General features: G+C 48.3%; 1 protein-coding gene across 1 annotated transcript; it reads left to right on the forward strand.

Moving 5' to 3' along the window:
* Positions 1-18,344: 18,344 nt before the first annotated feature.
* pdzk1ip1 (PDZK1 interacting protein 1) lies at positions 18,345-24,432 on the forward strand (the record flags this gene model as incomplete). Its single annotated transcript, XM_079559052.1, has 4 exons — positions 18,345-18,417; positions 22,183-22,309; positions 22,890-22,964; positions 24,351-24,432. The coding sequence occupies 4 exons, from the start codon at positions 18,345-18,347 to the stop codon at positions 24,418-24,420; spliced, it is 345 nt and encodes a 114-aa protein (XP_079415178.1). The 3' UTR covers positions 24,421-24,432.
* Between the last annotated feature and the right edge of the window lie 690 nt (positions 24,433-25,122).

Consider the following 25,122-nt stretch of genomic DNA (forward strand, 5'->3'; position numbering starts at 1 on the left):
TCACTTATCCTCACTTATCCTCCCTTATCCTCACGTATCTTCACTTATCCTCACTTATCCTCACTTATCCTCACGTATCTTCACTTATCCTCACTTATCCTCACGTCTCCTCACGTATCCTCACGTATCCTCACGTATCCTCACGTATCCTCACTTATCCTCACGTATCTTCACTTATCCTCACTTATCCTCACTTATCCTCACGTATCTTCACTTATCCTCACTTATCCTCACGTCTCCTCACGTATCCTCACGTCTCCTCACGTATCCTCACGTATCCTCACGTATCCTCACGTATCCTCACGTATCCTCACGTATCCTCACTTATCCTCACGTATCCTCACTTATCCTCACGTATCCTCACGTATCCTCACGTATCCTCACGTATCCTCACGTATCCTCACGTATCCTCACGTATCCTCACTTATCCTCACGTATCCTCACTTATCCTCACGTATCCTCACTTATCCTCACGTATCCTCACTTATCCTCTCGTCTCCTCCTCTCGTCTCCTCCTCCTCCTCACGTCTCCTCACGTCTCCTCACGTCTCCTCACGTCTCCTCACGTCTCCTCACTTATCCTCACGTATCCTCACGTATCCTCACTTATCCTCACTTATCCTCACGTATCTTCACTTATCCTCACTTATCCTCACGTCTCCTCACGTCTCCTCACGTCTCCTCACGTATCCTCACGTATCCTCGCGTATCCTCACGTATCCTCACGTATCCTCACGTATCCTCACTTATCCTCACGTATCCTCACGTATCTTCACTTATCCTCACTTATCCTCACGTCTCCTCACGTATCCTCACGTATCCTCACGTATCCTCACGTATCCTCACTTATCCTCACGTATCTTCACTTATCCTCACTTATCCTCACGTATCCTCACGTATCCTCACTTATCCTCACGTATCCTCACTTATCCTCACTTATCCTCACGTATCCTCCCGTATCCTCACGTCTCCTCACGTATCCTCACGTATCCTCACGTATCCTCACGTATCCTCACGTATCCTCACGTATCCTCACGTATCCTCACTTATCCTCACGTATCTTCACTTATCCTCACGTATCCTCACGTATCCTCACGTATCCTCACGTATCCTCACGTATCCTCACGTATCCTCACGTCTCCTCACGTATCCTCACGTATCCTCACGTATCCTCACGTATCCTCACGTATCCTCACGTATCCTCACTTATCCTCACTTATCCTCACGTATCTTCACTTATCCTCACGTATCCTCTCGTCTCCTCACGTCTCCTCACGTCTCCTCACGTCTCCTCACGTCTCCTCACTTATCCTCACGTATCCTCACGTATCCTCACTTATCCTCACTTATCCTCACGTATCTTCACTTATCCTCACTTATCCTCACGTCTCCTCACGTATCCTCACGTCTCCTCACGTATCCTCACGTATCCTCGCGTATCCTCACGTATCCTCACGTATCCTCACGTATCCTCACTTATCCTCACTTATCCTCACGTATCTTCACTTATCCTCACTTATCCTCACGTCTCCTCACGTATCCTCACGTATCCTCACTTATCCTCACGTATCCTCACTTATCCTCACGTATCCTCACTTATCCTCTCGTCTCCTCCTCTCGTCTCCTCCTCCTCCTCTCGTCTCCTCACGTCTCCTCACGTCTCCTCACGTCTCCTCACGTCTCCTCACTTATCCTCACGTATCCTCACGTATCCTCACTTATCCTCACTTATCCTCACGTATCTTCACTTATCCTCACTTATCCTCACGTCTCCTCACGTATCCTCACGTCTCCTCACGTATCCTCACGTATCCTCGCGTATCCTCACGTATCCTCACGTATCCTCACGTATCCTCACTTATCCTCACTTATCCTCACGTATCTTCACTTATCCTCACGTCTCCTCACGTATCCTCACGTATCCTCACGTATCCTCACTTATCCTCACGTATCTTCACTTATCCTCACTTATCCTCACGTATCCTCACGTATCCTCACTTATCCTCACGTATCCTCACTTATCCTCACTTATCCTCACGTATCCTCCCGTATCCTCACGTATCCTCACGTATCCTCACGTATCCTCACTTATCCTCACTTATCCTCACGTATCTTCACGTATCCTCACGTATCCTCACGTATCCTCACGTATCCTCACGTATCCTCACGTATCCTCACGTATCCTCACTTATCCTCACGTATCCTCACGTATCCTCAAGTATCCTCACTTATCCTCACGTATCATCACGTATCCTCACTTATCCTCACGTATCTTCACTTATCCTCACGTATCCTCACTTATCCTCACTTATCCTCAAGTATCTTCACTTATCCTCACTTATCCTCACGTCTCCTCACTTATCCTCACGTATCTTCACTTATCCTCACTTATCCTCACGTCTCCTCACGTATCCTCACGTATCCTCACGTATCCTCACGTATCCTCACTTATCCTCACGTATCTTCACTTATCCTCACGTATCCTCACTTATCCTCACTTATCCTCAAGTATCTTCACTTATCCTCACTTATCCTCACGTATCCTCACTTATCCTCACGTATTTTCACTTATCCTCACTTATCCTCACGTCTCCTCACGTATCCTCACGTATCCTCACGTATCCTCACGTATCCTCACTTATCCTCACGTATCTTCACTTATCCTCACGTATCCTCACTTATCCTCACGTATCCTCACGTATCCTCAAGTATCCTCACTTATCCTCACGTATCATCACGTATCCTCACTTATCCTCACGTATCCTCACGTATCCTCAAGTATCCTCACTTATCCTCACGTATCCTCACGTATCCTCACGTATCCTCACGTATCCTCACGTATCCTCACTTATCCTCACGAATCCTCACGTATCCTCAAGTATCCTCACTTATCCTCACGTATCATCACGTATCCTCACTTATCCTCACGTATCTTCACTTATCCTCACGTATCCTCACTTATCCTCACTTATCCTCACGTATCCTCACGTATCCTCAAGTATCCTCACTTATCCTCACGTATCCTCACTTATCCTCACGTATCCTCACGTATCCTCACTTATCCTCACGTATCCTCACGTATCCTCAAGTATCCTCACTTATCCTCACGTATCATCACGTATCCTCACTTATCCTCACGTATCTTCACTTATCCTCACGTATCCTCACTTATCCTCACTTATCCTCAAGTATCTTCACGTATCCTCACTTATCCTCACGTATCCTCACGTATCCTCACGTATCCTCACGTATCCTCACTTATCCTCACTTATCCTCACGTATCCTAACGTATCCTCACTTTTCCTCACGTATCCTCACGTATCCTCACGTATCCTCACGTATCCTCACGTATCCTCATTTATCCTCACGTATCCTCACGTATCCTCACATATCCTCACGTATCCTCACGTATCCTCACTTATCCTCACGTATCCTTACGGATCCTCACGGATCCTTATTTATCCTCACGTATCCTCACGTATCCTCACGTATCCTCACGTATCCTCACGTATCCTCACTTATCCTCACGTATCCTATCGTGTCCTCCTCCTCTCGTCTCGTCTCCTCTCGTCTCGTCTCCTCTCGTCTCCTCCTCCTCCTCTCGTCTCCTCCTCTCGTCTCGTCTCCTCTCGTCTCGTCTCCTCCTCTCGTCTCCTCCTCTCGTCTCGTCTCCTCTCGTCTCGTCTCCTCCTCTCGTCTCCTCCTCTCGTCTCGTCTCCTCTCGTCGCGTCTCCTCCTCTCGTCTCGTCTCCTCCTCTCGTCTCCTCCTCTCGTCTCCTCCTCCTCTCGTCTCCTCCTCTCGTCTCCTCCTCCTCCTCTCGTCTCCTCCTCCTCCTCTCGTCTCTTCCTCTCGTCTCGTCTCCTCCTCTCGTCTCCTCCTCCTCTCGTCTCCTCCTCTCGTCTCGTCTCCTCCTCTCGTCTCATCTCCTCCTCTCGTCTCCTCCTCCTCTCGTCTCGTCTCCTCCTCTCGCCTCCTCCTCTCGTCTCCTCCTCCTCCTCTCGTCTCCTCCTCCTCCTCTCGTCTCCTCCTCCTCTCGTCTCCTCCTCTCGTCTCGTCTCCTCCTCTCGTCTCCTCCTCTCGTCTCCTCCTCCTCCTCTCGTCTCCTCCTCCTCCTCTCGTCTCTTCCTCTCGTCTCGTCTCCTCCTCTCGTCTCCTCCTCCTCTCGTCTCCTCCTCTCGTCTCGTCTCCTCCTCTCGTCTCATCTCCTCCTCTCGTCTCCTCCTCCTCTCGTCTCGTCTCCTCCTCTCGCCTCCTCCTCTCGTCTCCTCCTCCTCCTCTCGTCTCCTCCTCCTCCTCTCGTCTCCTCACGTCTCCTCACGTCTCCTCACGTATCCTCACGTATCCTCACGTATCCTCACGTATCCTCACTTATCCTCACGTATCTTCACTTATCCTCACGTATCCTCACTTATTCTCACGTATCCTCACGTATCCTCACGTATCCTCACTTATCCTCACGTATCCTCACGTATCCTCACGTATCCTCACGTATCCTCAAGTATCCTCACTTATCCTCACGTATCATCACGTATCCTCACGTATCCTCACGTATCCTCACTTATCCTCACGTATCCTCACGTATCCTCACCTTTCCTCACGTATCCTCACGTATCCTCACGTATCCTCACTTATCCTCACGTATCCTCACGTATCCTCACGTATCCTCACTTATCCTCACTTATCCTCACGTATCCTCACGTATCCTCACTTTTCCTCACGTATCCTCACGTATCCTCACTTATCCTCACGTATCCTCACGTATCCTCACGTATCCTCACTTATCCTCACTTATCCTCACTTATCCTCACTTATCCTTACGTATCCTCACTTATCCTCACGTATCCTCACTTATCCTCACGTATCCTCACTTATCCTCACGTATCCTCACGTATCCTCACTTATCCTCACTTATCCTTACGTATCCTCACTTATCCTCACGTATCCTCACGTATCCTCATTTATCCTCACGTATCCTCACGTATCCTCACGTATCCTCACGTATCCTCACGTATCCTCACGTATCCTCACGTATCCTCAAGTATCCTCACGTATCCTCATTTATCCTCACGTATCCTCACGTATCCTCACGTATCCTCACATATCCTCACGTATCCTCACGTATCCTCACTTATCCTCACGTATCCTCACGGATCCTCACGGATCCTTATTTATCCTTACGTATCCTCACGTATCCTCACGTATCCTTACTTATCCTCACGTATCCTATCGTGTCCTCCTCCTCTCGTCTCCTCCTCTCGTCTCGTCTCCTCTCGTCTCCTCCTCCTCCTCTCGTCTCCTCCTCTCGTCTCGTCTCGTCTCGTCTCGTCTCCTCCTCTCGTCTCCTCCTCTCGTCTCGTCTCCTCTCGTCTCCTCCTCTCGTCTCCTCCTCCTCTCGTCTCGTCTCCTCCTCTCGTCTCCTCCTCTCGTCTCCTTCTCCTCTCGTCTCGTCTCCTCCTCTCGTCTCCTCCTCTCGTCTCGTCTCCTCTCGTCTCCTCCTCTCGTCTCCTCCTCCTCTCGTCTCGTCTCCTCCTCTCGTCTCCTCCTCTCGTCTCCTCCTCCTCTCGTCTCGTCTCCTCCTCTCGTCTCCTACTCCTCTCGTCTCGTCTCCTCCTCTCGTCTCCTCCTCTCGTCTCCTTCTCCTCTCGTCTCCTCCTCTCGTCTCGTCTCCTCCTCTCGTCTCCTACTCCTCTCGTCTCCTCCTCCTCCTCTCGTCTCCTCACGTCTCCTCACGTCTCCTCACGTATCCTCACTTTTCCTCACGTATCCTCACTTTTCCTCACTTATCCTCACGTATCCTCACTTTTCCTCACGTATCCTCACGTATCCTCACGTATCCTCACTTATCCTCACGTATCTTCACTTATCCTCACGTATCCTCACTTATCCTCACGTATCCTCACGTATCCTCAAGTATCCTCACTTATCCTCAAGTATCTTCACGTATCCTCACTTATCCTCACGTATCCTCACTTATCCTCACGTATCCTCACGTATCCTCAAGTATCCTCACTTATCCTCACGTATCCTCACGTATCCTCAAGTATCCTCACTTATCCTCAAGTATCTTCACGTATCCTCACTTATCCTCACGTATCCTCACTTATCCTCACGTATCCTCACGTATCCTCACTTATCCTCACTTATCCTTACGTATCCTCACTTATCCTCACGTATCCTCACGTATCCTCATTTATCCTCACGTATCCTCACGTATCCTCACGTATCCTCACGTATCCTCACGTATCCTCACGTATCCTCACGTATCCTCAAGTATCCTCACGTATCCTCATTTATCCTCACGTATCCTCACGTATCCTCACGTATCCTCACATATCCTCACGTATCCTCACGTATCCTCACTTATCCTCACGTATCCTCACGGATCCTCACGGATCCTTATTTATCCTTACGTATCCTCACGTATCCTCACGTATCCTTACTTATCCTCACGTATCCTATCGTGTCCTCCTCCTCTCGTCTCCTCCTCTCGTCTCGTCTCCTCTCGTCTCCTCCTCCTCCTCTCGTCTCCTCCTCTCGTCTCGTCTCGTCTCGTCTCGTCTCCTCCTCTCGTCTCCTCCTCTCGTCTCGTCTCCTCTCGTCTCCTCCTCTCGTCTCCTCCTCCTCTCGTCTCGTCTCCTCCTCTCGTCTCCTCCTCTCGTCTCCTTCTCCTCTCGTCTCGTCTCCTCCTCTCGTCTCCTCCTCTCGTCTCGTCTCCTCCTCTCGTCTCCTCCTCTCGTCTCCTCCTCTCGTCTCCTCCTCTCGTCTCGTCTCGTCTCCTCTCGTCTCCTCCTCTCGTCTCCTCCTCCTCTCGTCTCGTCTCCTCCTCTCGTCTCCTCCTCTCGTCTCCTCCTCCTCTCGTCTCGTCTCCTCCTCTCGTCTCCTCCTCTCGTCTCCTTCTCCTCTCGTCTCGTCTCCTCCTCTCGTCTCCTCCTCTCGTCTCCTTCTCCTCTCGTCTCCTCCTCTCGTCTCGTCTCCTCCTCTCGTCTCCTACTCCTCTCGTCTCCTCCTCCTCCTCTCGTCTCCTCACGTCTCCTCACGTCTCCTCACGTATCCTCACTTTTCCTCACGTATCCTCACTTTTCCTCACTTATCCTCACGTATCCTCACTTTTCCTCACGTATCCTCACGTATCCTCACGTATCCTCACTTATCCTCACGTATCTTCACTTATCCTCACGTATCCTCACTTATCCTCACGTATCCTCACGTATCCTCAAGTATCCTCACTTATCCTCAAGTATCTTCACGTATCCTCACTTATCCTCACGTATCCTCACTTATCCTCACGTATCCTCACGTATCCTCAAGTATCCTCACTTATCCTCAAGTATCTTCACGTATCCTCACGTATCCTCACGTATCCTCACGTATCCTCACTTATCCTCACTTATCCTCACGTATCCTAACGTATCCTCACTTTTCCTCACGTATCCTCACGTATCCTCACGTATCCTCACGTATCCTCACGTATCCTCATTTATCCTCACGTATCCTCACGTATCCTCATATATCCTCACGTATCCTCACGTATCCTCACTTATCCTCACGTATCCTCACGGATCCTTATTTATCCTCACGTATCCTCACGTATCCTCACGTATCCTCACGTATCCTCACGTATCCTCACGTATCCTCACTTATCCTCACGTATCCTATCGTGTCCTCCTCCTCTCGTCTCGTCTCCTCTCGTCTCGTCTCCTCTCGTCTCCTCCTCCTCCTCTCGTCTCCTCCTCTCGTCTCGTCTCCTCTCGTCTCGTCTCCTCCTCTCGTCTCCTCCTCTCGTCTCGTCTCCTCTCGTCTCGTCTCCTCCTCTCGTCTCCTCCTCTCGTCTCGTCTCCTCTCGTCGCGTCTCCTCCTCTCGTCTCGTCTCCTCCTCTCGTCTCCTCCTCTCGTCTCCTCCTCCTCTCGTCTCCTCCTCTCGTCTCCTCCTCCTCCTCTCGTCTCCTCCTCCTCCTCTCGTCTCTTCCTCTCGTCTCGTCTCCTCCTCTCGTCTCCTCCTCCTCTCGTCTCCTCCTCTCGTCTCGTCTCCTCCTCTCGTCTCATCTCCTCCTCTCGTCTCCTCCTCCTCTCGTCTCGTCTCCTCCTCTCGCCTCCTCCTCTCGTCTCCTCCTCCTCCTCTCGTCTCCTCCTCCTCCTCTCGTCTCCTCCTCCTCTCGTCTCCTCCTCTCGTCTCGTCTCCTCCTCTCGTCTCCTCCTCTCGTCTCCTCCTCCTCCTCTCGTCTCCTCCTCCTCCTCTCGTCTCTTCCTCTCGTCTCGTCTCCTCCTCTCGTCTCCTCCTCCTCTCGTCTCCTCCTCTCGTCTCCTCCTCTCGTCTCATCTCCTCCTCTCGTCTCCTCCTCCTCTCGTCTCGTCTCCTCCTCTCGCCTCCTCCTCTCGTCTCCTCCTCCTCCTCTCGTCTCCTCCTCCTCCTCTCGTCTCCTCACGTCTCCTCACGTCTCCTCACGTATCCTCACGTATCCTCACGTATCCTCACTTATCCTCACGTATCTTCACTTATCCTCACGTATCCTCACTTATCCTCACGTATCCTCACGTATCCTCACGTATCCTCACTTATCCTCACGTATCCTCACGTATCCTCACGTATCCTCAAGTATCCTCACTTATCCTCACGTATCATCACGTATCCTCACGTATCCTCACGTATCCTCACTTATCCTCACGTATCCTCACGTATCCTCACCTTTCCTCACGTATCATCACGTATCCTCACGTATCCTCACTTATCCTCACGTATCCTCACTTATCCTCACGTATCCTCACGTATCCTCACGTATCCTCACTTATCCTCACTTATCCTCACGTATCCTCACGTATCCTCACTTTTCCTCACGTATCCTCACGTATCCTCACTTATCCTCACGTATCCTCACGTATCCTCACGTATCCTCACTTATCCTCACTTATCCTTACGTATCCTCACTTATCCTCACGTATCCTCACTTATCCTCACGTATCCTCACTTATCCTCACGTATCCTCACGTATCCTCACTTATCCTCACTTATCCTTACGTATCCTCACTTATCCTCACGTATCCTCACGTATCCTCACGTATCCTCATTTATCCTCACGTATCCTCACGTATCCTCACGTATCCTCACGTATCCTCACGTATCCTCACGTATCCTCACGTATCCTCACGTATCCTCAAGTATCCTCACGTATCCTCATTTATCCTCACGTATCCTCACGTATCCTCACGTATCCTCACATATCCTCACGTATCCTCACGTATCCTCACTTATCCTCACGTATCCTCACGGATCCTCACGGATCCTTATTTATCCTTACGTATCCTCACGTATCCTCACGTATCCTCACGTATCCTCACGTATCCTCACTTATCCTCACGTATCCTCACTTATCCTCACGTATCCTCACGTATCCTCACGTATCCTCACGTATCTTCACTTATCCTCACGTATCATCACGTATCCTCACTTATCCTCACGTATCCTCACTTAACCTCACGTATCCTCACGTATCCTCACGCATCCTCACGTATCCTCACGTATCCTCACTTATCCTCACGTATCCTCACTTTTCCTCACGTATCCTCACGTATCCTCACGTATCCTCACGTATCCTCACGTATCCTCACTTATCCTCACGTATCTTCACTTATCCTCACGTATCATCACGTATCCTCACTTATCCTCACGTATCCTCACGTATCCTCACGTATCCTCACGTATCCTCACGTATCCTCACTTATCCTCACGTATCCTCACTTATCCTCACGTATCCTCACGTATCCTCACGTATCCTCACGTATCCTCACGGATCCTCACGGATCCTCAGTTATCCTCATATATCCTCACTCATCCTCACGTATCCTATCGTGTCCTCCTCTCGTCTCCTCCTCTCGTCTCGTCTCCTCCTCTCGTCTCCTCCTCTCGTCTCCTCACGTATCCTCACGTATCCTCACGTATCCTCACTCATCCTCACGTATCCTCACGTATCCTCACGTATCCTCACTTATCCTCACGTATCCTCACGTATCCTCACGTATCCTCACGTATCCTCACGTATCCTCACGTATCCTCACTTATCCTCACGTATCCTCACGTATCCTCACGTATCCTCACGTATCCTCACGTATCCTCACGTATCCTCACTTATCCTCACTTATCCTCACGTATCCTCACGTATCCTCACTTTTCCTCACGTATCCTCACGTATCCTCACGTATCCTCACGTATCCTCACGTATCCTCACTTATCCTCACTTATCCTCACGTATCCTCACGTATCCTCACTTTTCCTCACGTATCCTCACGTATCCTTACTTATCCTCACGTATCCTCACTTATCCTCACTTATCCTCACGTATCCTCACGTATCCTCACTTTTCCTCACGTATCCTCACGTATCCTCACTTATCCTCACGTATCCTCACGTATCCTCACGTATCCTCACTTATCCTCACTTATCCTTACGTATCCTCACGTATCCTCACTTATCCTCACGTATCCTCACGTATCCTCACTTATCCTTACGTATCCTCACGTATCCTCACGTATCCTCATTTATCCTCACGTATCCTCACGTATCCTCACGTATCCTCACGTATCCTCACGTATCCTCACGTATCCTCACGTATCCTCACTTATCCTCACGTATCCTCACGTATCCTCACTTATCCTCACGTATCCTCACGTATCCTCAAGTATCCTCACTTATCCTCACGTATCCTCACTTATCCTCACTTATCCTCACGTATCATCACGTATCCTCACTTATCCTCACGTATCCTCACTTATCCTCACGTATCCTCACTTATCCTCACGTATCCTCACGTATCCTCACTTATCCTCACGTATCATCACGTATCCTCACTTATCCTCACGTATCCTCACGTATCCTCAAGTATCCTCACTTATCCTCACGTATCCTCACTTATCCTCACTTATCCTCACGTATCATCACGTATCCTCACTTATCCTCACGTATCCTCACTTATCCTCACGTATCCTCACTTATCCTCACGTATCCTCACGTATCCTCACTTATCCTCACGTATCATCACGTATCCTCACTTATCCTCACGTATCCTCACTTATCCTCACGTATCCTCACTTATCCACACGTATCCTCACGTATCCTCACTTATCCTCACGTATCCTCACGTATCCTCACTTATCCTCACTTATCCTCACGTATCCTCACGTATCCTCACTTTTCCTCACGTATCCTCACGTATCCTCACTTATCCTCACGTATCCTCACGTATCCTCACGTATCCTCACGTATCCTCACTTTTCCTCACGTATCCTCACGTATCCTCACGTATCCTCACGTATCCTTACTTATCCTCACGTATCCTCACGTATCCTCACTTATCCTCACTTATCCTTACGTATCCTCACGTATCCTCACGTATCCTCATTTATCCTCACGTATCCTCACGTATCCTCATGTATCCTCACGTATCCTCACGTATCCTCACGTATCCTCACGTATCCTCAAGTATCCTCACGTATCCTCATTTATCCTCACGTATCCTCACGTATCCTCACGTATCCTCACATATCCTCACGTATCCTCACGTATCCTCACTTATCCTCACGTATCCTCACGGATCCTCACGGATCCTTATTTATCCTCACGTATCCTCACGTATCCTCACGTATCCTCACTTATCCTCACGTATCCTATCGTGTCCTCCTTCTCCTCTCGTCTCCTCCTCCTCTCGTCTCCTCCTCTCGTCTCCTCCTCCTCCTCTCGTCTCCTCACGTATCCTCACTTTTCCTCACGTATCCTCACGTATCCTCACGTATCCTCACTTATCCTCACGTATCTTCACTTATCCTCACGTATCATCACGTATCCTCACTTATCCTCACGTATCCTCACGTATCCTCACGTATCCTCACGTATCCTCACGTATCCTCACTTATCCTCACGTATCCTCACGTATCCTCACTTATCCTCACTTATCCTTACGTATCCTCACTTATCCTCACGTATCCTCACGTATCCTCACGTATCCTCATTTATCCTCACGTATCCTCACGTATCCTCACGTATCCTCACGTATCCTCACGTATCCTCACGTATCCTCACGTATCCTCAAGTATCCTCACGTATCCTCATTTATCCTCACGTATCCTCACGTATCCTCACGTATCCTCACATATCCTCACGTATCCTCACGTATCCTCACTTATCCTCACGTATCCTCACGGATCCTCACGGATCCTTATTTATCCTTACGTATCCTCACGTATCCTCACGTATCCTCACGTATCCTCACGTATCCTCACTTATCCTCACGTATCCTCACTTATCCTCACGTATCCTCACGTATCCTCACGTATCCTCACGTATCTTCACTTATCCTCACGTATCATCACGTATCCTCACTTATCCTCACGTATCCTCACTTAACCTCACGTATCCTCACGTATCCTCACGCATCCTCACGTATCCTCACGTATCCTCACTTATCCTCACGTATCCTCACTTTTCCTCACGTATCCTCACGTATCCTCACGTATCCTCACGTATCCTCACGTATCCTCACTTATCCTCACGTATCTTCACTTATCCTCACGTATCATCACGTATCCTCACTTATCCTCACGTATCCTCACGTATCCTCACGTATCCTCACGTATCCTCACGTATCCTCACTTATCCTCACGTATCCTCACTTATCCTCACGTATCCTCACGTATCCTCACGTATCCTCACGTATCCTCACGGATCCTCACGGATCCTCAGTTATCCTCATATATCCTCACTCATCCTCACGTATCCTATCGTGTCCTCCTCTCGTCTCCTCCTCTCGTCTCGTCTCCTCCTCTCGTCTCCTCCTCTCGTCTCCTCACGTATCCTCACGTATCCTCACGTATCCTCACTCATCCTCACGTATCCTCACGTATCCTCACGTATCCTCACTTATCCTCACGTATCCTCACGTATCCTCACGTATCCTCACGTATCCTCACGTATCCTCACGTATCCTCACTTATCCTCACGTATCCTCACGTATCCTCACGTATCCTCACGTATCCTCACGTATCCTCACGTATCCTCACTTATCCTCACTTATCCTCACGTATCCTCACGTATCCTCACTTTTCCTCACGTATCCTCACGTATCCTCACGTATCCTCACGTATCCTCACGTATCCTCACTTATCCTCACTTATCCTCACGTATCCTCACGTATCCTCACTTTTCCTCACGTATCCTCACGTATCCTTACTTATCCTCACGTATCCTCACTTATCCTCACTTATCCTCACGTATCCTCACGTATCCTCACTTTTCCTCACGTATCCTCACGTATCCTCACTTATCCTCACGTATCCTCACGTATCCTCACGTATCCTCACTTATCCTCACTTATCCTTACGTATCCTCACGTATCCTCACTTATCCTCACGTATCCTCACGTATCCTCACTTATCCTTACGTATCCTCACGTATCCTCACGTATCCTCATTTATCCTCACGTATCCTCACGTATCCTCACGTATCCTCACGTATCCTCACGTATCCTCACGTATCCTCACGTATCCTCACTTATCCTCACGTATCCTCACGTATCCTCACTTATCCTCACGTATCCTCACGTATCCTCAAGTATCCTCACTTATCCTCACGTATCCTCACTTATCCTCACTTATCCTCACGTATCATCACGTATCCTCACTTATCCTCACGTATCCTCACTTATCCTCACGTATCCTCACTTATCCTCACGTATCCTCACGTATCCTCACTTATCCTCACGTATCATCACGTATCCTCACTTATCCTCACGTATCCTCACGTATCCTCAAGTATCCTCACTTATCCTCACGTATCCTCACTTATCCTCACTTATCCTCACGTATCATCACGTATCCTCACTTATCCTCACGTATCCTCACTTATCCTCACGTATCCTCACTTATCCTCACGTATCCTCACGTATCCTCACTTATCCTCACGTATCATCACGTATCCTCACTTATCCTCACGTATCCTCACTTATCCTCACGTATCCTCACTTATCCACACGTATCCTCACGTATCCTCACTTATCCTCACGTATCCTCACGTATCCTCACTTATCCTCACTTATCCTCACGTATCCTCACGTATCCTCACTTTTCCTCACGTATCCTCACGTATCCTCACTTATCCTCACGTATCCTCACGTATCCTCACGTATCCTCACGTATCCTCACTTTTCCTCACGTATCCTCACGTATCCTCACGTATCCTCACGTATCCTTACTTATCCTCACGTATCCTCACGTATCCTCACTTATCCTCACTTATCCTTACGTATCCTCACGTATCCTCACGTATCCTCATTTATCCTCACGTATCCTCACGTATCCTCATGTATCCTCACGTATCCTCACGTATCCTCACGTATCCTCACGTATCCTCAAGTATCCTCACGTATCCTCATTTATCCTCACGTATCCTCACGTATCCTCACGTATCCTCACATATCCTCACGTATCCTCACGTATCCTCACTTATCCTCACGTATCCTCACGGATCCTCACGGATCCTTATTTATCCTCACGCATCCTCACGTATCCTCACGTATCCTCACGTATCCTCACTTATCCTCACGTATCCTATCGTGTCCTCCTTCTCCTCTCGTCTCCTCCTCCTCTCGTCTCCTCCTCTCGTCTCCTCCTCCTCCTCTCGTCTCCTCACGTATCCTCACTTTTCCTCACGTATCCTCACGTATCCTCACGTATCCTCACTTATCCTCACGTATCATCACGTATCCTCACTTATCCTCACGTATCCTCACTTATCCTCACGTATCCTCACGTATCCTCACGTATCCTCACTTATCCTCACGTATCCTCACTTTTCCTCACGTATCCTCACGTATCCTCACGTATCCTCACTTATCCTCACGTATCCTCACGTATCCTCACGTATCCTCACTTATCCTCACTTATCCTCACGTATCCTCACTGATCCTCACTGATCCTCACTTATCCTCACGTATCCTCACGTATCCTCACGTATCCTCACTCATCCTCACGTATCCTATCGTGTCCTCCTCCTCCTCTCGTCTCCTCCTCTCGTCTCGTCTCCTCTCGTCTCCTCCTCTCGTCTCGTCTCCTCTCGTCTCGTCTCCTCCTCTCGTCTCCTCCTCTCGTCTCCTCCTCCTCCTCTCGTCTCCTCCTCCTCCTCTCGTCTCCTCCTCCTCTCGTCTCCTCCTCTCGTCTCGTCTCCTCCTCTCGTCTCCTCCTCCTCCTTTCGTCTCCTCCTCCTCCTCTCGTCTCTTCCTCTCGTCTCGTCTCCTCCTCTCGTCTCCTCCTCCTCTCGTCTCCTCCTCTCGTCTCGTCTCCTCCTCTCGTCTCATCTCCTCCTCTCGTCTCCTCCTCCTCTCGTCTCGTCTCCTCCTCTCGTCTCCTCCTCCTCTCGTCTCCTCCTCTCGTCTCCTCCTCCTCCTCTCGTCTCCTCCTCCTCCTCTCGTCTCCTCCTCCTCCTCTCGTCTCTTCCTCTCGTCTCGTCTCCTCCTCTCGTCTCCTCCTCTCGTCTCGTCTCCTCCTCTCGTCTCATCTCCTCCTCTCGTCTCCTCCTCCTCTCGTCTCGTCTCCTCATCTCGCCTCCTCCTCTCGTCTCCTCCTCCTCCTCTCGTCTCCTCCTCCTCTTCTCGTCTCTTCCTCTCGTCTCGTCTCCTCCTCTCGTCTCCTCCTCCTCCTCTCGTCTCCTCATGTCTCCTCACGTCTCCTCACGTCTCCTCACGTATCCGTATCCTCACGTATCCTCACGTATCCTCACTGATCCTCACGTATCCTCATTTATCCTCACGTATCCTCACTTATCCTCACGTATCCTCATTTTTCCTCGCGTATCTTCACGTATCCTCACGTATCCTCACTTATCCTCACGTATCCTCACGTATCCTCACGTATCCTCACGTATCCTCATTTATCCTCGCGTATCCTCACTTATCCTCACGTATCCTCACTTATCCTCACGTATCTTCACGTATCCTCACGTATCCTCACTTATCCTCACGTATCCTCACGTATCCTCACGTATCCTCACTGATCCTCACTGATCCTCACGTATCCTCACTTATCCTCACGTATCCTCACGTATCCTCACTTATCCTCACGTATCCTCACGTATCCTGACTCATCCTCACGTATCCTCACGTATCCTCACGTATCCTCACTTATCCTCACGTATCCTCACTTATCCTCACGTATCCTCACGTATCCTCACTTATCCTCACGTATCCTCACTTATCCTCACGTATCCTCACTTATCCTCACGTATCCTCACGTATCCTCACTCATCCTCACGTATCCTCACGTATCCTCACGTATCCTCATTTATCCTCACGTATCCTCACGTATCCTCACGTATCCTCACGTATCCTCACTTTTCCTCACGTATCCTCACGTATCCTCACGTATCCTCACTTATCCTCACGTATCCTCACTTATCCTCACGTATCCTCACTTATCCTCACGAATCCTCACTTATCCTCACGTATCCTCACTTATCCTCACGTATCCTCACGTATCCTCACGTATCCTCACTTATCCTCACGTATCCTCACGTATCCTCACGTATCCTCACGTATCCTCACTTATCCTCACTTATCCTCACGTATCCTCATTTATCCTCACTTATCCTCATTTATCCTCACGTATCCTCACTTATCCTCACGTATCCTCACTTATCCTCACGTATCCTCACGTATCCTCACTTATCCTCACTTATCCTCACGTATCCTCATTTATCCTCACGTATCCTCACGTATCCTCACTTATCCTCACTTATCCTCACTTATCCTCACTTATCCTCACTTATCCTCACTTATCCTCACGTATCCTCACGTATCCTCACTTATCCTCACGTATCCTCACGTATCCTCACGTATCCTCACTTATCCTCACGTATATCCTCACGTATCCTCACTTATCCTCACGTATCCTCACTTATCCTCACATATCCTCATTTATCCTCACTTATCCTCACTTATCCTCACTTATCCGCACTTATCCTCACTTATCCTCACTTATCCTCACGTATCCTCACTTATCCTCACGTATCCTCACTTATCCTCACTTATCCTCACTTATCCTCACGTATCCTCACGTATCCTCACTTATCCTCACTTATCCTCACGTATCCTCACGTATCCTCACTTATCCTCACTTATCCTCACTTATCCTCACGTATCCTCACTTATCCTCACGTATCCTCACGTATCCTCACTTATCCTCACGTATCCTCACTTATCCTCACGTATCCTCACTTATCCTCACTTATCCTCACTTATCCTCACTTATCCTCACGTATCCTCACTTATCCTCACGTATCCTCATTTATCCTCACTTATCCTCACTTATCCTCACGTATCCTCACTTATCCTCACGTATCCTCATTTATCCTCACTTATCCTCACTTATCCGCACTTATCCTCACTTATCCTCACTTATCCTCATTTATCCTCACGTATCCTCACGTATCCTCACGTATCCTCACTTATCCTCACGTATCCTCACTTATCCTCACTTATCCTCACTTATCCTCACGTATCCTCACGTATCCTCACATATCCTCACTTATCCTCACTTATCCTCACTTATCCTCACTTATCCTCACTTATCCTCATTTATCCTCACGTATCCTCACGTATCCTCACGTATCCTCACTTATCCTCACGTATCCTCACTTATCCTCACGTATCCTCATTTATCCTCACTTATCCTCACTTATCCTCACTTATCCTCACTTATCCTCACGTATCTTCATTTATCCTCACGTATCCTCACGTATCCTCACTTATCCTCACGTATCCTCACTTATCCTCACGTATCCTCATTTATCCTCACTTATCCTCACGTATCCTCACTTATCCTCACTTATCCTCACGTATCCTCACTTATCCTCACTTATCCTCACGTATCCTCACTTATCCTCACGTATCCTCACTTATCCTCACGTATCCTCATTTATCCTCACTTATCCTCACTTATCCTCACGTATCCTCATTTATCCTCACGTATCCTCACTTATCCTCACTTATCCGCACTTATCCTCACTCATCCTCACTTATCCTCACGTATCCTCACTTATCCTCACGTATCCTCATTTATCCTCACGTATCCTCACTTATCCTCACGTATCCTCACTTATCCTCACTGATCCTCCCATTACAGATAAAGAAGTAAATCTCAGTCTGATAATATCTGACATCAGTTTTTATGGTTTTGTGGCCGAGTGAGGCGTTTCCTGTGAAGAGGTTAATTATTTACTGTGGACCTCGGACTGAGCCTGGACTGAGCCTGGACTCGGCCTGGACTCGGCCTGGACTCGGCCTGGACTCTCAGACGAGCTCGGAGCAGGATGAGGTCGAACGTGTGGAACCTGCAGCTGCTGCTCCTGGGCCTGAGCCTCGGGTCTGCGGTCGCTCAGAGCGGTGAGTGAATCTGACTTTAGAGCTGCACATGTGGGTCTGTTTGGTACAGCAGGGTCAGAGCTTTGGTTTGAGGCTGAAGAACCATGTGCTGTGTTTATTTGTACCACAGTAAATGATAAATACTTTATGACATTTCGTACGATCATAAAGGGTTTATACAAACACAGAAGCTCAGACTCTGCGTCGGGTTTTACATGAGAGATCAGAGGTTTATTATGAGTTATTGAACTTCCTCCTTCTTCTTTCGAGCACAAAGTCTTGTTTTTGTTTTTCTTCTGTAAAAATGTTTGAAATTGAGAAAGGATTTAAAGCCACACCGCGGAGAATTTTACACAATAAATTAACCCCTTCACTCCCACCTGAACCGAGCACATTTTCTCCAGTTTGGCTTTACCCCAATCCAAAAGCTTCTGGGAAAAAGCTGTGAAAAAGCAACACAACTGAGATGAAAACAATGATGAAAAAATGACAAAAATGTGACAAAAAATGATTACATTTTTTCTTATAAAAATGTGACCAAAAAATGACCAAAAAAAGTTACAAAATGAGTTGAAAACCTCCTAAAAAAAGATGGAAGGAAATATCTGATTATGTGAGGAAAAAGATCCATTTAGATGAGTTTTGTAGGTCTTAGCTTTCAAATGAGGCGTTACACTGGCCGACAGGATTTGGGTAAAGCTGAACTGGAGAAAATGCTCTCGGTTCAGGCGGGAGTTAAGAGGTTAAATAGAAACACAAGCAGTTATTTGATGACAGATATTTTCTGCAAATGTACAAACACGAGCCTTCACGGTGAGCGGCTCCTCACACATGACTTTACCTTTAAGTTGAGAGAGGGGGCGTCTCCAGCCCGTCTCCATGGAGATGTGATTAAAGCAGCAGAATCTGAGATTCAAACAGGTTTGGTTTTCATCTAAATCTTTGATTATCCACTGCAGTCTCAGCATCTTCATGAGGAGCAGGTTTTAACAACAGTATAGTCCAGAATGTTACGCAGTGTCCCTTTAACTACTTTCTGGGGGCACGGTGGCGCAGTGGTTAGCGCTCACGCCTCACAGCTAGAAGGTCCTGGGTTCGATTCCCACCTGGACGGGGCCTTTCTGTGTGGAGCATGTTCTCCCCGTGTCTGCGTAGGTTTCCTCCGGGTACTCCGGTTTCCACTACCACTAAAAACATGTACAATAGATTCCCCTCTGGGGCCAGGACTCCCCTGAAAAAGAGATTCTTAATCTCAGTGAGATTGTCCTGGTTAAATAAAGGTCAATAAAAAAATAACTACTTTGTCATGAAAGAGTTTTTTTAGTGAATCCATAGTTTATGTGACAGCTCTGCAAGTCAAGTATAAAGAATATCACTTGAGCAACAAACAAGAGAGGCCCCAGTACTGATCCCTGGGGAACCCCATATGCACTTGTGCAGTTTGGATGAAAGGCTTTGAAATGATTCTGTTTTAAATCCACTGAATGTGTTTGTTTTTAATATGAACAGGTCAATGTGTGATGAAACCTGGTTAATCTTTAAAAAGCAGCTGATTCCATGTTATTAAACACGGATCATTTACGAACACGTGAACTTTGACCTGAACAGGATTAATCACCGAGTAATGACTTTACGGCGCCGCGACTAAACCAGGTCAAAGTGCGGCTTTAATATTATATTATTATATTATTATATTATTAATCAGCAAATACTTTAGCATTAATTATTAGAAGAATCATAAACCAGTGATGTGTCTGTGAACGACCCGGTCCAGACGTAGAACAGATCCTCTGTGTAAAAGCCTCACCACAAACTCTCACTGGATTATTGTAGAGAACAGTCTGTATCACATTATTAAACATTTGCATCATTTTAAGAACTTTCAGGTTATTTTTGTTTGTAAAGTGAACCTGTAAAGAATGTGGACGTTACAAATATATCAGGAAAGATACGACATTTCACTTTAGTGGCTTCATCTTTCATTGTTTGCAATCAGGTTTAGGGCCTTTAACTCCTGTGCTTAACCTCTTAACCACGCCTGAACCCAGAGCATTTTCTACAGTTCAGCTTTACCCAAACCCTGTAGGCCAGTGTAACACCTCATTTGAAAGCTAAGACCTACAAAACTAAATTGATGTTTTTCCTCACATCAGATTTTTTTTCATCACTTTTTTTGTTGGGCAGTCGTCTCATTTTTGTCAAATTTTCGTGACTTTTTTGCCACTTTTTCGTCAAATTATTCGATTTTTTTTGTCAAATTGTTATCACTTTTTAGTCAATTTTTTGTCACTTTTTTGTCAAATTTTTGTACATTTTTTGTCACTTTTTTGTCGATGTTTTCGTCTCCGTTTTGTTGCTTTTTCACACCTTTTTTCCAGAAGCTTTTGGATTGGGGTAAAGCCAAACTGGAGAAAATGTGCTCGGTTCAGGTGGGAGTTAAGGGGTCAGTATGGTCACGTTTGACGGTGTAAATCCTGAGTTAAATATGTGGTGAACACATGACACACGCTGCTTTTGGAAAGGGATCATGACTTTCTGGTTTGAGTTGAAACATACTTTTCATTGGAACCTGCGTCTCAAAATCATCCGATTTTACTTTGAAAATCCTGAGAAGATTCAGCATCACTTTGACCTTCAAATGTGACTGGAATCATTGTCCAAAAGGCCTCGGATGCTCCATTTGGAGGGATTATAACTCTGTTTTACTGTGGCTCATGCATTATTATTCCACTTCATCTTTATTTATCTGCTTCATATCATGTGAAAATCCAGACAAAATGAAAGGACAAAGTGCTACATTTGTCACTTTAATTGTTCTCCACAGTGACATGTGAGGGATCTGAACATGATGATGCTTTGACTGTTCATGATTAACATGTGTTTCCAGAGACATCACGCATAGCTCCGGCGGCCATTTTGAATACTAAAGTAGAAGTATGCAGTACTACAACATGTAACAGTAACTCAGGATGAAGATGAACTGATCCACAGAGGTGTTTTTATTTACTCGTAATCATCGCTCAGGAAGAGAACAGTAAAAACAGGTTTATGTGGAATAACAGCAGCTCCGTCTGTGGAGCGACAGCAGGATCTACTAAAGACCTGCTTCACTCTGAAGACTAAATGAACACATCAAAGAGAGAACAGAAAACCTTTCTCTGTGACTGTTACAGTTTGTCGACAGAGTCTCAGTCTGAGTCAGTGTTTCAGCTGCTCAAGACGTTAGCATGCTACCGGTTAGCAACTGTCAATGACTTCAACACAATAAACACGCGTGTGTCTCACATGTATGACACTGAGGAAATACTACAGTAACAGCTCTGACCTCTGACCTCTGACCTCTGTCACAGGTTGTATCCAAGGCCAGATGTTTGTGGTTCAGGGCTTTCTCTTGGAGAGGTCAGAGGTCAGATCGCTGCTGTAGAGGCTAAATGCTAACCGGTAGCATGCTAACGTCTTAAACACCGACTCGCTGGTTTCTTCACATAAACTCTGGAGCTGAACTTTGTTATCCTGCTGCTCACACGGATCTGTCTGGAATTCAAATGTGTTTATTCCCTGTTTATTCCCTGTTTATTCCCTCTTTATTCCCTGTTAATTCCCGTTTGTTCCCGTTTGTTCCCGTTTGTTCCCGTTTATACTCGTTTATTCCCTGTTAATTCCCGTTAATTCCCTGTTAATTCCCTGTTAATTCCCGTTTATTCCCTGTTCATTCCCTGTTTATTCCCTGTTTATTCCCTGTTAATTCCCTGTTAATTCCCGTTTGTTCCCGTTTGTTCCCGCCAGCCCGGGCCTCGGGGGCGCGGCCTCTGCCTCAGTGGCTCACCGGGATCATCGCCGTGGTCGGCTTCCTCTTCCTCACCTTCGTCGTGTTCCTCGTCAAACGCGCCTGGTGCGAGAAGCCCAAAGAACGGTAACCACGGCAACGCCACACACACCGGGAGGGGGGCGGGGTCTATCCGGGAGGGGACGGGGTCTAACCAGCGACCGGGAGGAGGGCGGGGTCTAACCAGCGACCGGGAGGAGGGCGGGGTCTAACTGGGAGGGGGGTGGGGTCTAACCGGGAGGGGGGCGGGGTCTAACCGGGAGGGGGGCGGGGTCTAACCGGGAGGGGGCGGGGTCTAACCGGGAGGGGGGTGGGGTCTAACCGGGAGGGGGGCGGGGTCTAACCGGGAGGGGGCGGGGTCTAACAGCGACCGGGAGGAGGGCGGGGTCTAACCAGGAGGGGGGTGGGGTCTAACCGGGAGGGGGGCGGGGTCTAACCGAGAGGGGGCGGGGTCTAACCAGCGACCGGGAGGAGGGCGGGGTCTAACCGGGAGGGGGCGGGGTCTAACCGGGAGGGGGCGGGGTCTAACCAGCGACCGGGAGGAGGGCGGGGTCTAACCAGGAGGGGGGTGGGGTCTAACCGGGAGGAGGGCGGGGTCTAACCGGGAGGGGGCGGGGTCTAACCGGCGATCACGATGTTGCCGTAACACTGTGTTTGAATCGTGCAGGGGCTTCAAGGACGTGGAGACGAAGGAGAACGAGTACGAGGACGTGAAGGAGAACGGGCGCCCAGCGCAGAGAAGGTCAGGTCCAAGTCTGAGAAGATCTGACTCAGAGAACATGGGTCACAGGTCAGGATGAGTCTGAGAAGATCTGACTCAGAGAACATGGGCCACAGGTCAGGATGAGTGAGAAGATCTGACTCAGAGAACATGGGTCACAGGTCAGGATGAGTCTGAGAAGATCTGACTCAGAGAACATGGGTCACAGGTCAGGATGAGAGTCTGAGAAGATCTGACTCAGAGAACATGGGTCACAGGTCAGGATGAGTGAGAAGGTCTGACTCAGAGAACATGGGCCACAGGTCAGGATGAGTCTGAGATCTGACTCAGAGAACATGGGTCACAGGTCAGGATGAGTGAGAGAAGATCTGCCTCAGAGAACATGGGCCACAGGTCAGGATGAGTCTGAGATCTGACTCAGAGAACATGGGCCACAGGTCAGGATGAGTCTGAGATCTGACTCAGAGAACATGGGTCACAGGTCAGGATGAGTGAGAAGGTCTGACCCAGAGAACATGGGTCACAGGTCAGGATGAGTCTGAGAAGATCTGACTCAGAGAACATGGGTCACAGGTCAGGATGAGTGAGAAGGTCTGACTCAGAGAACATGGGCCACAGGTCAGGATGAGTCTGAGAAGGTTTGACTCAGAGAACATGGGCCACAGGTCAGGATGAGTCTGAGATCTGACTCAGAGAACATGGGTCACAGGTCAGGATGAGTGAGAGAAGATCTGCCTCAGAGAACATGGGTCACAGGTCAGGATGAGTCTGAGAAGATCTGACTCAGAGAACATGGGTCACAGGTCAGGATGAGTCTGAGAAGATCTGACTCAGAGAACATGGGCCACAGGTCAGGATGAGTCTGAGAAAGTCTGACTCAGAGAACATGGGCCACAGGTCAGGATGAGTCTGAGAAGGTCTGACTCAGAGAACATGGGCCACAGGTCAGGATGAGTGAGAAGATCTGACTCAGAGAACATGGGCCACAGGTCAGGATGAGTCTGAGGTCTGACTCAGAGAACATGGGTCACAGGTCAGGATGAGTGAGAAGGTCTGACTCAGAGAACATGGGCCACAGGTCAGGATGAGTCTGAGAAGGTTTGACTCAGAGAACATGGGTCACAGGTCAGGATGAGTGAGAAGATCTGACTCAGAGAACATGGGCCACAGGTCAGGATGAGTGAGAAGATCTGACTCAGAGAACACGGGTCACAGGTCAGGATGAGTCTGAGAAGATCTGCCTCAGAGAACATGGGTCACAGGTCAGGATGAGTGAGAGAAGATCTGCCTCAGAGAACATGGGCCACAGGTCAGGATGAGTGAGAGAAGATCTGACTCAGAGAACATGGGTCACAGGTCAGGATGAGTCTGAGAAGGACCTTAAACGTCTCGTCTGGTGTTTTTCAGGGACAGCTCTGAGTTGAAGACCTACACGAACCTCGCCATGGAGAGCGAGGACAAAGTCACCGCCATGTGACCAAACGGAGCCTCCTGATTGGACGATCCCACCAAACAGCACTCAACCTTTTATTGCACATTTGCTAACATGGCTCTGGAATGTTCTGGAATCTCCACGTTCTTCTTTCTTCACTGTAAAGCTTTTCCAGGATGACTTTAGAGAGACTTTAGTTTACACCAAATGAAAACAGTTCCTGTATTTATCGATCACTCTTTCACTTTTGATTAAAAACTATTTATACCAAATGAGTCTGTTTTTTATTTGGTTTGACCTTTATTTAACCTCTGACCACCGGCCAAAACCAAATGCATTCTGTCCTCTTTGCCATGGTCGTCACTTTTTATTTCCCACCTTTTATTTCCCTTATCTGGTCTGCTCATGGTCTGCTCATGGTCTTCTCGTGGTCTGCTCATGGTCTTCTCATGGTCTTCTCATGGTCTTCTCATGGTCTTCTCATGGTCTTCTCATGGTCTTCTCATGGTCTGCTCATGGTCTTCTCATGGTCTGCTCATGGTCTTCTCATGGTCTGCTCATGGTCTTCTCATGGTCTTCTCGTGGTCTGCTCATGGTCTTCTCATGGTCTGCTCATGGTCTGCTCATGGTCTTCTCATGGTCTGCTCATGGTCTTCTCATGGTCTGCTCATGGTCTGCTCATGGTCTTCTCATGGTCTGCTCATGGTCTTCTCATGGTCTGCTCATGGTCTGCTCATGGTCTTCTCA

This window comes from Gobius niger (assembly GCF_951799975.1).
Source record: "Gobius niger genome assembly, chromosome: 6".
Classification (NCBI taxonomy): domain Eukaryota; kingdom Metazoa; phylum Chordata; class Actinopteri; order Gobiiformes; family Gobiidae; genus Gobius; species Gobius niger.